Source organism: Bacillus rossius, chromosome 2 (genome assembly GCF_032445375.1).
Source record: "Bacillus rossius redtenbacheri isolate Brsri chromosome 2, Brsri_v3, whole genome shotgun sequence".
Lineage (NCBI taxonomy): Eukaryota > Metazoa > Arthropoda > Insecta > Phasmatodea > Bacillidae > Bacillus > Bacillus rossius.
The window spans coordinates 75137710-75154202 of record NC_086331.1 but is presented as its reverse complement, the minus strand read 5'-3'; the positions used below and the strand labels follow the sequence as shown (position 1 = coordinate 75154202).

Below are 16493 nucleotides of genomic sequence, written 5' to 3'. Positions count from 1 at the left end.
TATCAGCGAGTTCACGAGTCCTGCACCGATGTGTTTTTTGTTCTTACCTCTTCGAGTCATTATGCACAACTGACCAGAAAGTATAAATGTGTTTAATTTTATACAATTTCGTCAGTACAATGCAAGTCGCCAAGCAAGAAGTGTGTTTACCCGTGCACATTACGCAAGACGATGTATTAAGTGCGCGTGAATCACGACATGGCTTACTGTTGCCTTCTGCCATACGTTGCATAATGGCGGGTCCGTCCAACTGCGGCAAAACGTGCGTTCTGCTGAGTTTACTGGAGGAACCAAAAAGTCTTCGGTTCGAGAACGTTTACTTGTATTCCAAGTCGTTGCAACAGCCAAAGTACCAGCGCCTAGCTACTGTTCTACGCTCGGTGGATGGTCTGGAGTATTTTCCGTTTAGCGATAATACAGATGTTGTACCTCCAAGCGAAACAAAAGCCCATTCCGTGTTTGTTTTCGACGATGTAATGTGCGAGAAGCAAGGCATAATACAAGAGTACTTTTCCATGGGCAGACACGCCAAGGTGGACTGCGTTTACCTGTGTCAGACATACAGTCGTATTCCAAAACATCTCCTACGAGACAACGCGAATGTCATAGTGCTTTTTCGCATGGACGAACTTAATTTACGTCACGCTTATGATGATCACGTAAACACCGACATGACATTCCCGGAATTTAAAGACATGTGCTCCTTGTGTTGGAAACACGAACACGGATTCCTAAATATAGTGAAAGACTGGCCTCTATATAAGGGCAGGTACAGACGAGGTTTCGATTAGTTTATCGTCAAACATGAGTCATAGCATTTCCAAATTTGGACGCAGCAGTCGAGACTTACGTTCTGCTCTCAAGTCTCATGACGACGATATCCGCAAATACATTTCGCTACTGGCTCAAAAAGTAGAAAGTGTGAAAAAGGAATTACTAGAGTATCTTGTTGCCATCGACCAGCGTGTGGAAGCCTCGGATTCTCGCATTCGCGACATGATCGATGTATCGAATGCACAAAGACGTGACGATTTGAGAACTTTTCAAAGTAGTCTTAAAGCATCACTATCTCACTTGTCAACAAATTCAGATTTAGCCAAACACAAGAAAGAAGTTTCTGCGAACGAATAAAAAAGTATAAAAGAAGGTCTTGCAATATGTTTCCAGCCAGTACAATGTCGGACCTGGCCAGTGACAATTATCGAGCTATACAGTCTGTTCGTGAAAAATATTTACCTACTTGCTAGACGAACCAGACTTGCACGTGAGATGGAAAATGAGGAGATATTTAAACCAATAACTAGTCGCCTCGACGAACTTAAAAACAAGGGAGAACCAGCCATCATTGTGAAGACATAAGTTGAAGATGAAATGGCAACTGTAAAGAAGAGAAATTATGAACCAGATCGAGAAGAAGAGGACTTAACAAGTACAGAGTCCATGCACAAGAAGAAAATACCGAAAAAGTGACATCAAGTTAATGCAATGGTCCGACCATACCTGATATCGTTTACGAGCCGGAATAATGACACGACCTACGGAGTGTACAGAAAACATAATAAGTGGTTCCTCGGTGCTAAAGAAATAGACTTTCTACCAGGAAATATCGTGCGCGTAGAAGCGTTCAAAACGCGCGGGACTCCGGGTCTGTACGAATTGCTGTTTTGCAGGGAGCCTAAAGGATATTCTCACAAAGACTTACAAGAGTACAAAAAACTGCTAGAGCTAACCAATGCACATTTTCGCGATAACGATCCAGATAGTGGTGTATATAAAGACGAAGGTCATGAAAAAATCGACTTTCTCGCTAATCTCTTCAGTGAAATAACAATACATGGCGAAGGTATAAAAAAGCTAGAAAGTGGCCAGATATTTGACTACGTATATTGGGACGACCCCAATGAATTAGTTGATCGTCTTATAACTCTACATGCTTCGCTTAGTGTAGGAAACTATTCGCACATCAACGAAATAGTCTCCATACTTGAAGAACTGAGGGAAGCCGGCTACATACAATGAGTCGAACCGGAATCGCTCACGAACTTCATGCTCCTGCTAGACGAAAATACCTTCGTCTCAAAGTCATAGTTCGTAGAATTGTTGATTTATTCCAGGCGGACCTTGTTGATATGATACCATATTCCCGATTGAATAAAGGTTTCAAGTACATGTTGACAGTCATCGATGTTTATAGCAACTTCGCTTGGGCTATACCTGTAAAATCAAAGACTGCAACTGAAGTAGCCAAGGCCATGAACAATATTTTGCGTAATGGACGTGTACCGTCGCACCTGCAAACGGACCTCGGGAAAGAATTCTACAATGCAACCTTCAAGGCTTTGATGACGAAGTATGGCATCAACACTACTCTACATTTAGTAACGTCAAAGCCTCCGTTGTCGAAAGGTTTAACAGAACTTTGCGTTCCAAGATGTGGCGGCGGTTCATGGCTAACGGAAATTACAATTGGCTTGACATCTTGCCGAAACTAATAAGCGAGTGTAATTTCACGGTGCATTCTACAACGAAAATGAAGCCAAAGGACGTAACGGACAATCGCCTGCTCCAAACAGTGTTTTCCAACACGAAGAAGAAAGATCCACGAAAGCGTAAAGCTAACGTCGGTGTCATTGTGCGAATCTCCAAGCAGAAAGGTATCTTCGAGAAAGGTTTCACGGCGAATTGGAGTCCCGAACTTTTCCGTGTGACACATGTTCGTGAATCGGAGCCTAGGACCTACTACCTCGAAAATTTAGACCACAAACCTATCCATGGCGGCTTCTATGCCGAAGAGATTCAGCCTACGCTGTATCCCGATACATACTTGGTAGAGAAGATTATAAAACGAAGATAAGGACGGTCTTACGTCAAGTGGTGGGGCTTTCCACCTCGCTTTAATTCGTGGGTGGCTGATGCAGAAATCGAGGAATCCTCAAAACTTTAGTAATTTGACTGTGTATTTTTTTTGTACTTGTAGTAGTGTAGTATTTATGTAATAAAAGTTTTTTTAAAAGAACTTGCAGTGTTTTTTATTTTCTCGAACCTTACACTTTAGTGGTATTTTTTTTAAATTAAATTTGGTTTGTATCGGCTAGGGATCGAACCTAGGACCTTAGTCGATCTAATCAATCAGTATATAGATTACAAATTTTTTAGTGAATTTTGAACATTTTCCCGCATCTCTAGCATTAAAATTACAGATTTCCAAGATAGCGCCCACATTTCAAGATGGCGGGTGTCACAGTAATAAATGATTACTGCACTCTAGCGGGTAAGACTTAAACTAACATGTCATCAGCGCACTCTAGCCAACGATAACGTAATGATGGCTATTAGCAAACAAAGACAAGATGGCGGACATGACGTCATTCTACCTGATGGTATACATGAATGGTAAAAAGTGGTGGGGGTTAGTCTTCCTGCAGCCACTGTGAGGAAGGAGCATGTTGCCGTTTTTAATTTTTTTTGCACTCGTCGGTTTCGAACCGAGGACTCTGAGCTCCGTGTCGTTAATGTATGATTTTTAAATATTTTTTATTAAATTTTTATCATTTTAATTTTTTTATTAATTTTTTAATTTTTTTCTTTAAAATCGGATGATAAATAAAAAAGTAAAAGATGGCGACCGTAACAAAATTTGCAACGGTGACATCATAATCCAATATGGCGGAAAACACAACGCCGGAATGTTCGAGAACACAATTACGTAATCCAAAATAGCGGATCCAAGATGGTGGATCCAAAATGGCCGCCGTGATCTACTTTTCCCATTACGCTGTGTCCCTTTACATTTTGTCCCGTTACGATGTGTCCCGTTACGCTCATTCAAGGTGGCCGCCGTGACGTCAGTGCAATCGGTCATTGACCCGGCTCCAGCTTCACGCCCCTGGACCCTGTGCCGGTATGCCCATTCCTATACTACTTATATTCCTTTATATCTCTTTCGATTTGGAGTGTTTCCGAGCCATTCGGGGTCCTCAACATCACCTCCCCCCCCAGGTGGTTAAAGCCCCAAAGTTTCGAAAGTTTAAACAATTTTAAAAATCTTTCTCTTTCGATTTTAAGTGTTTTCAAGCCATTCAGGGTCCTCGAACCCCTCGCCCCCCTCTGGGAACAAAGCCCCAAAATTTCTACTAATTCAGGATTTTTAAATATATATTCTTTCGAGATGGAGTGTTCCAAACCATTCGAGGTCCTGGACATACACTTTCCGCAAAATAAGAATATATATATAATTGGATGTTAGCATATATGACGTCGATAAACTCTTACACCGTTTGACCGATCGCCATGAATGTTGGCACATCGAAGTGTTTTTATCATGGAGAAGGTTATTATGCTATCCATTTTTTTTGTAACTCGCCGCTAGATGGCGCTGTAGCGCATCAAATTCTAAACCTTTCAATCGATCGCCATGGGTAAACAGAAAACCATAGGTCACAGATTCACAAACAGTAATTATGTGTCATTTATTAATGTCCACCACACTGGACATATCGCTATCCATTTTGCTGTAACTCGCGGAAAATATATCACCCGGCGTTCAGCCCGGGCAAAGCTGGGTACTGCAGCTAGTCATTTTTATATGCAAGTAATCGTTGATCAGATATTTTTAAGTAACATTATTTATAAGAAATGTAAATATTAGTATTTAATAAAATTGTAATAAAACTTAATTATGCTATCCCTTACGAACCCAGTTCCTCACTTTATACTCTTAGTAATATTTTGATAGGTGAAACACACACTGGAAAAGTCTTTTTTAACTTAATTTAAAAAAATGGATTATAACATCTGGTTTCGTGCTGGTTTTAAAATTTAAGTATGTTGTCTAGTTATGTTAGTAATTTTTAAACTTGTGGCTCAATTCTTATTTTTTAGCCTATTAAGTTGAGTAATTTTTTATGTTAAATATATAGTTTCTTTTTGTAAATGACAAAGTTTTTGGAAACAAGCCTAAAGGAAATGACTGTTAAGTTTGTACGACCATAAATGGTCTAGAATTTCGGAGAACATATCAGGTTTAGTAGAATTTATATTGTATTTAGTATGTTGTAACTAATGTTACGAACGTAAGCAGGGCCGCGGCGCGTAGGTGCAGAGCTGGCTGACACGTGGCCGCCGCAACGTGAGACGTGCCGCGCGCGTCTGGTAGATTACAAGGATCATCGCTTCCCCCCTCCTTCCCTCCGCTACCCTAGCGACGCTCTGCCTTTGTGGCGTTATTTGACACCTCGCAGCTGGGGTGTTTCGCGCGCCACCTGGCAGCTGCTGACGCGTGTCTAAAGATTTCTCCCGTCGGGTCGGCGCGGAATGACGCGACAGGCCCCAACCGCGCTTGTGAATTCTAGAAGGGCGCTGGGCCTATATAAGCCCGGGACGCCGGCCTCCGCGTTCAGTTCAGTGGAGTCGGGAGTTTTCCCGCGGCGGAGTTTCCAGACGATAGTGTCGCGCGTGCGGCAGAGCGGCGAAGTCCCTGGACGAAGGTTCCAGGGCGAAGAGTTCAGTTCCGGGCGATAGTGTCGCGGGCGTGGCGGAGTTCCGGGGCGAGAGATTCTGCGCGAGAGTGCCGCGGGTGCAGCGAGAGTCCCGAGTGAAGTTCCGAGCGAAGCGTCGAGCGGAACCTCGGCGAAGGGTAGTGCGACGGCGGCGGCGGAGTGCGGCGACGGAGTCCCGCGGCGGAGGTCCACGAGGGGTGCTGCGGTGAGAGTTGCGCCAGAGGTGCGGCCCAGCGAGGTGTGCGGTGTGTAAGAATCGAGTGACTGGGAAAGCAACATTTTTAAGTGTAATTAATTATTTTCCATTTTAGAATATTATTTGTTAGTGACGTAAATAGTGGCAATAAATAAATCTGTTTAGTAAAAGCATTAAATGGGTTATCCATTTACGAACCTAGTAGTTTTTCCACACAACGAAATATTATTTATTTTTCATTATAATAATAAATCGTTACGCTATTTAATTATAGATATTATGATAATTTTTAGCTAGATACTTTTATAGCTTAATATTTTATTATGGCTATCTAAGTAATAGGCAGGTAAGCGTAAACGAGTTCTAGAACTTTTTTATTTCGTGTGTGTTTTGGCCAGAAGATAGTTATGTGTGCTTCCGCACGAAGTTATTTACAGAGAAAAATGACTTGAAGTGTGAGTGTGCTGACGACCGGCGCGCTCCACGGAATAAAAGTATAACCAGGGTTATGCGAATGTGACGTGTTTTCTGATAATGTCACACGTACCGCATAGTACGTGTCCGTATGATTTCTAACGACGAATGCATAATGTCGTTGTCGTTGGTTATGAGTGAGGCCTAGGGGTTCCTGTACTTGCACCCTAAGTTAGGGGTACAGTTGATGGCCGGCCACGTTCTGTGCTACTGGAGTGTGTTATAGTTTTAACACACTCGAAAGAAGAAACCCACTACATGCTACTGACGTACAAGTATGTGTTGGCACATTGTTTATAAGTCCGCAAGTGGGAAACATTACATTTCCGCCAGTTTAATGGAAAGAATTTTACCGCAAAAATGCAAAGCCCCTTGGTATGTTCAAAATTACAAGTGAAAGCAGAACACTGTTGTTGGTTTTGGATTCGCAAGACTGTTAATAAGAATGTTTAAAATCCTCCGAATCTAAGTGTGGATGTATCAACAATTAGCCACTGTATCTTACGAGACCTTTTTATGTATCTTTTTGGATGAAAAAAAATCATTGCACTCGCATATATTTGTATTCACTGAAATGAGTCATTTAATAATGTAAGCCCTGGCTTTAATGTTTATTAAAATTTGTAAAGGGTAGCCATAATTCATTGTATGTAATTTGTTTAGTACATTTTGTTTGCTACATTTTTTATAAATTTTTATTAGGTTAAGCTCTGTTATAGTATTTATTTTGCTAAACAACTCAAGGCCATGCTAGGTTTTCCCTGTAAGAGATGTTGAATATACTTTATGATGCTTATAGTGAATTGTTAAAAGATATTTTGTTTATCTTAATGCCAATGCCATTCCGGATTCTTCTATTTAGCTTCTTAAGTGTTTACAGATTTAATTACTGCTTGATATAATTTTACTAGCACCCTTCTAGATACGAGAGCTAGTCCCTTGATTACAATTTCACTTAAATTTTGGTTCATGTATGTGCAGCATTTGTTAAATTTAGCTCCTCCCAGGGTGCTGGGATTGTTATTACTGACCCAGGGCAAAGGAATTGGTGAGCAATTTTTTTTACATTTTGGATTATTGATTTAATAATAATTTCATGTACGTACGCCATTGCTGGTTTACACTAAATATCATGGAAAAGTTTCAAGAATGGACATCATACATAAATAAATAAACATAAGGGGAATATAACCATATCAACTGAAGTTTATAGCCTAGAGAGCATGGAGAATTCAGTAGAAATAAATTAATCAAATAAAAATTTTCTTTGTCGAGACACTCTACACATTATGTTCCAGTATCTTTTATATGTTAACCTTGCCATGGATATTGTATTTTAATTAAGTTTTTGTATGTTTAAACCTTAATGCTGCCTTCAGAAGTGTTGTAAGAAACATAACTTTGTGTATCAAAGAGAATTCTGTGGAAAATTTATTTAGAAAAAATATTTCCCCGAGATACACTATAATGTCTAGGTATTTTACATATTTGTGTTATATATTTATCTTTTTTGTCAATTTTTAATTTTTTTTCCATGACATCCCATGTAAACAGCAGTGATGTAAGCTATATACATACATTGTTTTAAGTCATCAAATTACTTTTGTTTCCTTGCACGATATAATTTTTTTTATTTTCTTATTCTTTTTCAAGTGGAAATGAATTTTTCTAGCAGTGAAATGGCTGGTTCACCTGATGTGGTAGGATACTCTGTAATTGATTACTTAAATTTACACAAAAACATCATTTACCACATAAGGTGGCCATCCATTAGCCAAGCAGTCTATCAAAGGAGCTTCAAAATTTTTAATTTTAATCTATATACTGTTTAACTCATATGATTCAACCAACTTGTAATTAAACTATTATTTGGTGGGTATTTTGACCTAAAGTGCCATACGTTTTCTGGATATTAACCTGCAGCCTTTAATAGTTTTGGCACTTAGAATTGTCTTACCTGACTACAGACCTGACAAAATATTTTCATTCTGTTGTACTAGTTTCAACTCCATTCACTTGTACTTAAATAAGTCAGTGTATTCTGTTCATTGGCAGCTGATTCTCTGTTCGGATTGCAAATAGTTGAGTAGTATGGATATTTTTATGTAGTTCCTAAAGTTTCTTGTTCTTCAAGAGATGTAAAACTTCGCATGGTCTTATGTGAACGTCTTTCAAAATTAGTACCGGCAAACTCATAGTATGGCTTTAGGAAATAAAACATATATTTTGCAGGTCTTCACTACTTATCTCGTTTTGACATGATATAAAACAGAGTTAATTAAAAAGTTGACATAACTGATGACATGGTGTTGGCAGATGTTCCCGACCCACCCGGCCGGCCACTCATCATGGGCTTCACGTCCAGAGCGGTCAACCTGTCCTGGGCACCCCCACAGGACACGCACAACAGCCCCATCATGCACTACATCATTCAAGTCAGGTCAGTAGGCCCGCAAAACAGCCGGATTTCTGCCATACCTCCTCTGTCTTGGTTAGGTTAACCAAAACCAAGACACATGTCAGGAAAACAACTAAGCCCTTACGCTCAATGGTGCTCCAGACTGTAGTACAAGTTAAATGGTACAAAAATTTCTGCCGACTTGTATAGCCATACAAAATATTTCTTTAGACTTTGCTGTAAAAAAACAATGTTTATGGTGTAGACAACAGTTTTGAGTATAACAATTACTTATTTCATATAATGGTAAAATTAAATAATGTTTTCATTAAACTATATTTTAAGGTTACAAAAACTACAATGATAGTTACAAGGTGATATTATTTAGAAAAGAATAAAGTATTTTTCCTTTTTAAAATGACGCTTTTCTTATAAGTCGAATAATAATGTCCCAAAAATAAAACGTTGGAAGTGGCCATTGTACTGAAGTTCATACTACACATGCTGCATCCTAAAAGTATATTTTGGTAAACTGATTGCCTGATTGTCTATTTTCGATGAAGATAGCACCAGGTAGGGGAGGAAAAATTCTCACTCAAGACATTTATGTAGTCTGCTCATCTCGACTATCTCATGGCCAGGCACATCGATCGCAAAAACTACCAAAATATTAAGGAAAAGTGACACATATAACCCCAATATATTTTAAAGCCGATTCCCGTAGGAAAATGTGACAAATCTCACTAACTGCGTTGCGAAAAGATGTACTATGACATACATGTCAGCGGATTATCAAGCTCCACAAATTTTAATTGTTAAATTATGGCTGACAAGTTTGAGAAGGATGTTACGAAAGCCTTCAAAAGGTGAGTAACACCATTGATATTACAAACAAAAAATATGAGCCCCTCAAGAACAAAGTTTCTTACTTTCTTGCACTTAAGAGGCCACTTCAGTGTTTCAGGGGCACTACGTAACCCGCGTTAACCTCATAAGATTCAATGCTATTTTCATTTTTCTTATAACTAATTAACTAATATAGATTTCGAAATGATGCTTGCTTGATATGTAAGAAAACGATGCTCTTATCAAAGCCCCTTTCTTGAAAAACGTGCATAAATTATTGTTCAAACCTAGACAATACACTTATTAATATTAGGAAATATTAGTATAAAACCATAATTTAAGCACGTTTTTGAAGAAAGGGGCTTTGATAAGAGCATCGTTGTCTTACATATCATGCAAGCATCATTTCGAAATCTATATTAGTTAATTAGTTATAAGAAAAATGAAAATAGCATTGAATCTTATAAGGTTAACGCGGGTTGCGTAGTGCACTTGAAACACTGGAGTGGCCTCTTAAGTGCGACACTTATATTCATGGAGAAGTTACTTTCCTTTAATACACTTAATAATTTTTAACAGTTGAATAGAATTTAAATATATTTTTTAACCAACAGTCTTTTTTTTTTTTTGTATTCTCTTGATGCACAAATAAACATTTCTCAGAAACCGAATCTTAGTCACACAATTTATAAAACTAAAACCTTTAGTACCTTTAAGATAATTGAAAATGAAAAAATGAATAAAAGAAATAAATTTTACTCAATCTGTGTTGTATCGGCCCTCTTTTGAGTTATAAATTTTGAGGTTTTATACGCTGTAGCTGCTGATAAACAGTTTATAGCAAATCTTTACTATGCAATTTATAAATTTAGGCATTGTTTACATTATTTGTATACACATAGATTAATGTTTTTTTCATTTTTTATGGTACTGAGAATCTTATAAATGAGATACATACAAAAATAAAACGTTTTCATTATCACTTGAATTAGTGAAACAATTTTAACCTTTTTCTTGTAGTAAATACAACGCACATGAATTGTCGACTAACATGAAATTAAATTAACAATGCATAGTACCATTGTTGTTTGTTGAAATGGAGCCGGTAGCTGATAAACGTTTGCAAGCAGTAGCGTTTTCTCGGAACTGTTACGGGAATTTGACTTTTTTATGCATCAACCACCGCAGCACTTTTCTGCTGTCGATGTCACACGTGAATGGATACCTTATCGCATGTTTGTAAATTCATACAACATATTCATTAGCTGTCTCATGTATCGTACTCCAATATTATACAGTAAGTAGAGAGTGCAAGGATAACATACAAATGTTCCCTGGCCGTTGCTGTTATTAAAATTGACATCTCTGTTCTTAATGTTTACATACATATCCTGAAAAATTTGCTTGGAAGTTAACACGAAAATACAAACCATTATGTTGTTTAGGACTGTGAGATGTTTGATTGTTCCAGAGTCAAATATTTCTTAAGAAACTTTCAATTGCAGAACAAGGTTTTAGTATTTTTCGTAGGCTGGCCATCTGAAATAAACAAAGATTAAAATATTACAAGAACATTTGTTTACAAGGCTATGCACAAGAATGTTGTTGGGGTAAACCCTCTCCACAGTAAAGGAAAATATTTTGAAGCAAACCAATTGCATAGTTTTTGTTTGTAAGGTAGCAATATTCCATTAATAGGTACACATATCCGCAAAAAACAAATAATGTATTAAATTATTGTCAGCTGAACGTTGAGTGTTACGTGGTTAGTGATTTTGTTTTTAAATCACTATTGGGCATTTACAGGAATAACATAGTTGCTGCTATAGAGAGGGAATTTTAAAAGCCTTCGCTAAAGTAAATGAGTTGTAACATACTCTCTGTTTAATTTTTTTTAAGTTTTTGTTCTTAAGAAATTAATTTAACGACGTATTTGTAAAGATGATATTCTCACGTGACATGGGTTAATATAATGAACTAATATTTTATAGCTGTAAAACTTTTAAATGTCTTTCATTTAAAAAGTTACTATCTATGGGAATTGTTAAATGTCACAACTTATAAAATTGGTTTAAAAAATCGTTGGGGTATGTAGACAAAACATAAAAATTTTGCCAAAATAATTCACAACTTAATATATATGGGTTATGGAGATATGTACAATTTGACTATAAAAAACGATGTAGATCCTGGCGTATAGATATTTTGATGGTCTCAGTACGAGGAGACTCACTCAAATTCGGCAGCGTTTACTACGTCTCTCAGTTACCAAATATCTTAAGTAGTATTTGTCAGGAAATCCGGACTGCCGTGGAGAGATGTCGGCGTGATATTGTGTAAACGACTAACACATAATGTTCTCTCTAATGAATTTGTTATAGTAACTTAAGATAAGATCCCTTTCTATGTTAAATTGTGCGCCGTCCTCTGAAAAACTGTATTGCACAAAACGGTTAATATTATAAGCACATATTAAAAAATAATAAATAAAAGCCACAAAGGTTTAAAGTTGAGTGTTAGCGTCACACCACTCACCTAGGCTAAATGTAACGGGATATCCAAGATTATAGATGGCTCCGAACTACTGGACAGACTTGTTGCAAGTAAATTTATGTCTTGCGAGAGATGAGTCTCGAACCAACGCAGGTTCAACTCCTCACTGGAATTTCGTTGCGTCTTCTAATTGGTTTTAAACATGTGGACGATAGCAATAAAAAGTTTTGGTTTTTTAATATTTATCAACAAATGCTGAATCGAATCATATATATTTTACGTTTGCAGGTTTCATGATGTGTGTAATGTGAATAGTGCAATGAGTTTTCTGGTGAGAAAAATCAAGAAACTGTTAATAAAGTAATTTGATACATAGATAGTGTAATGGTGATCTGCGTAATTTAAGTCTTGGAATAATTATTTCTTCAGATATAATGAAACGGTTTAATATACCAAGCCCCATTTTTATTTTCACTCTAAATATTTGTACTAACTCCTAGCGACGAGATTAGATCTCTTTTATAACTGGGATGTATTTTGAAATAATGTCAATGGTTTCTGAGGAATTCGAAGGCAATGTTTTTTCTGTGGCAAAAAGCAGAATTAAAAAAAGCACAATAATAATGTATTCTACTTATTGCGGTTATAATGATAGATTAAAAACAAATTATGTTGTTTGTAAGTGTTCTTTGTATTATTTTGAAAAGTAAAGTACGGTTTTGCGTCGAATGGTTATGCACATAGGGTTGAAGTGGGCTTCGAACATCTTTGATACCGACTCGTAACTCACGAACTTGATTCATGTTGGGGTTTTGCGATCGATCTTGCAACCCTTGCTACAAAAGCGTGATGCATTTAACGACCGAGACTGTGTTACAGAGGGTGTACATACAAGCCGGTCCCGCAAGTGAGGCGTGTAATAAATGCGCGGATATCAAGTTCTGATGACTATGTAGACAGCCAGTTCCAGTTCAGCTAGTTCTAAAACCTTAAACTTTTATAAATACTTTAAGACGCTACACGCGTAAATCCATCATATACTTATTTTACAATAACAGTTTAGAATATCGGCAATTATTCTCGATGAACCAGAAGTTCTTAATGAAACGTAACATTTAGCGCGAAATAACTGAAACCTTTTATGATATCTCCGGAAAACTTGATACACGCTGAAGGATTTTGAAGTGTGCTGTAGGGAAAACTTGCCTGCGAAGAAAAACACATGCTGAAAATTTCATCGCGTCCATATAAAGCACATGCCACAAATAGCAGACTCTTATATCTCCTCCGTTGGAGCTGATGGTGCAGCCGGACCTATGGCATTTGATTTGTTCACATGACCTGTGACATCAATTACCGATGGAACATTTGTTTGGATTTCATTTGTCTAATTAGAACTGGTGTAATTGAAATATTTAAGTTAAATAGGTCAGACAGCAAATTCTGCATTTGACATCATAGAAAATATTTCTCCACTAAAAGCGTAAAAACAAAATTCGAATTGCACAAAAATTTATGTTGAGTTACAAATAATTTGAAGGTCAGGTTTTATGAAGTATGGAATTTATTTTGATTATTTAATATAATACACCATTATCTAGTATTTGTGTTATACTAATTTAACCTGTAAATATAAAAGAAAAATTCTGACTGAACTGTACAGACGAAAAATATTATCGCCAACCTCTACGTTACCTGCAAAAACAAGCCATGTTTGCTTGACAAATTAGCAGCAAAAATATATAAAGATTTCTTTTTTCAATTAGATAGTATAAACAACTCATCCTGTAAATCGAAATGGTTTGAAAACTCATTATTTAATTTTGCATTCGGATATTCCCCATCACCAGAAAAAATGAGTACAGACCCCCAACGAAAACTATCAAATGCCACACACCTGGAAAATAGAATATTTTTCACATTGGCGCTCGGATTTTACCATTGCCAGCATAAGGGTAACCAATGATTTGCCTATACGGTTACACGGTGCGCAGAAACGAAACACTATCTACCGCTCTATTCATTCTATCGTCGGAGTGCACTTTCCGCTTGATGGTGATGTGAGGCTTCGCGCTCTCATGTCGAGCCATGGGAAGCCTTCATTTCACTAACTTCTGATCAGTCCCAAACACATACATATTTCGCCGCTCGCTCCTGCAACTTCACGTCTCGCTCGGACAACTTTGTGGGCGAAAAAAAAAACCGCCAATATGTTCGGTGGTTGCATGCTTTTTCCGGATTTAAGAGTATTTTTAAATGTGGGTGACCTAACATAACCAAACTTTGATTTTAGGCTTGCGAAAACCTGGACGTGCGAAAACCAACCTTTCGGATAAAAATAATTTTTGCGTGGAGTCCACGCGTGACAGAAGGGAAACTCCTTATTTGTTTGGTATAAATAGAGATATATTATTAGTATTTTTATTGGAAAGTAATTAATAATTAAGAAAATTAAGGATGCAGGTATGATCTCAAATAAAAAAAGGTATTATTTTTCCGTGCCCTGTATTCTCGCATCCGTTTACTGGCATTTTTTTGCCCTGTTTTGGCGGTTTATTCCCAAATTCCCTTTGATATCATCTCTTATCTGCGTCTACCTTTTTATTATTTTTAGACGTGACGTTAAATCAAGATCTCCAGCTGAATAATTTGTAACTACAAAAAAAAAAATACTCCAGTCGAACTTAAATTACGCTTATAAAGTCTATCTCACAAGTCTATAAGTGCTTTTGACATTTCAAAACACAGAGTTTATATAAAAAAATTAATTACATACTTATAAAGATAGCCTCTTAATTCAATACGTCTTCTTTACATTTTCAGTCACACTATTCACATAAAAATAAATGATACTAATAAAGTAAAATGCACAAATGAATAACTCTATTCTACATGAATAAATAAATTGTAGATACTTTAAATTTAATTAAATAAATGTGGTAGAGTCAGTTGTTAGCCGTTACGAAAACTGAAGAGTAGACAAACCCAGGCACACGAGATTTCCAAAGCATCACTACTGTGTCATTTCTTCCTCTCCCCTTTCCCTCACAACTAGCATACAGCATGCTACACTAAGTACCTATCCCCACCCCTATTCTCTTTGCCATCTTTCCATTCGACCGTTATACATTCGTTCGAGTGGCGTCGCCGATGAAGCACTCTCCTCTGCGAGATGCACTTCATATCACATGAAAATAGTATATATTTTTTTAAATCGAGCCAGAAATTCGAAGTAAATAAAATATGAATGATATTTAGAACTTTTTAATAAAAAACACGCTCCTACACACCATCTTTTCCCCTCGCAAAAACAATGCTATTCAATAGGGCGTTACCGAACCCCTTTCACAATTGCCCGCGCCGCAGTACTTTCCATACTATCCATCAAATTCTCTATTCACACATCTATTCGCTCACACAGCTCCAAAGTCTATAGTTCGGAATATTTACCTAATATCCCTTCCACCACAGCAGAAATATCCCCCTCAGTCAGAAGTGGAGGTGTTCACAAGTACATCAACTCCATTTTTTAAAACAGCCTTTTAAAACCGGTCCACACCTTTATCTCCAACTTGTACAATATCATGCATATAGAACAGATGTCTCTGAACCACAAGGATTTCTTCGTCGATTCTTGCTGTATATTCAAACAAATATAACATATTAAAGCAGTCAAGACAAAGTCTCCAAACTGCCATACCTAAAGTGTCAATAAATTCAATTACACGCAATTATCCCAGAAAAACAAGTTTTATGCATACTAAAGGACGAAGAATCCTGACAAATATTTAATCAAAACCAAGGGTTTTGAACTACTTAATATTCAGAGCTGACTACAGACTTGACAACGAACATTTAACGTAAGGACACACATTCAAAAAAAGACCCCACAATACACACACTGGTCACACAATGCACACACTGGACACGAAATACACACAAAGCACACACTGGACACGAAATACACACACTGGAAAGGTAATGGACAAGCAATACACATACTGGATATGCAATGGACATGCAATACATACAGAGCACACAATTGACAGACAATAAACACTGGGTATACAATACACACATGGCAAGCAAAGAACACAAATTTCACACACATTACATCATAAAACACACAGTACGCACACAACACATGCAATGGTCACAAATTTCACACTGGACACACAATACACACACATGACACACAATCTACATGCAATACATACACAGGAAACACAATGGACACATAGTAATCTCTGGATATGTAATACACACAGACCATGCAATGAACAGACAATACATGCATGACTTGCAATGAACCCACATTACACACACTGTACATGCACTGGACACTCAATACACAAACATGACATGCAATAAACATGCAATACACAGTTTGGACATGCAATGGACATGCAATACACACCTGACATGCAATGCACAAACACCGACATGCAGTGAACATGCAATGCACACATTTGACACACAGTCGCGAGAACTCAGTCTTAGTTATAAATCCGAAATCGAGTAATCAAATACTAATTATTGAAATCCAAACTATAATATATATATATTTTTTATTTTATACAAATGGTAA

The 16493-nt window shown here is 37.3% G+C and overlaps 1 protein-coding gene across 1 annotated transcript in view; it reads left to right on the top strand.

The window, feature by feature from the left end:
* The window catches only part of LOC134528907 (protein sidekick-2-like), a 495973-nt gene that overhangs the window by 191010 nt on the left and 288470 nt on the right, over positions 1-16493 (top strand). The window contains exon 3 of the mRNA XM_063362572.1: positions 8485-8608. Within this exon, the coding sequence (XP_063218642.1) occupies positions 8485-8608 (124 nt within the window). The remainder of the gene's footprint in view (positions 1-8484; positions 8609-16493) is intronic.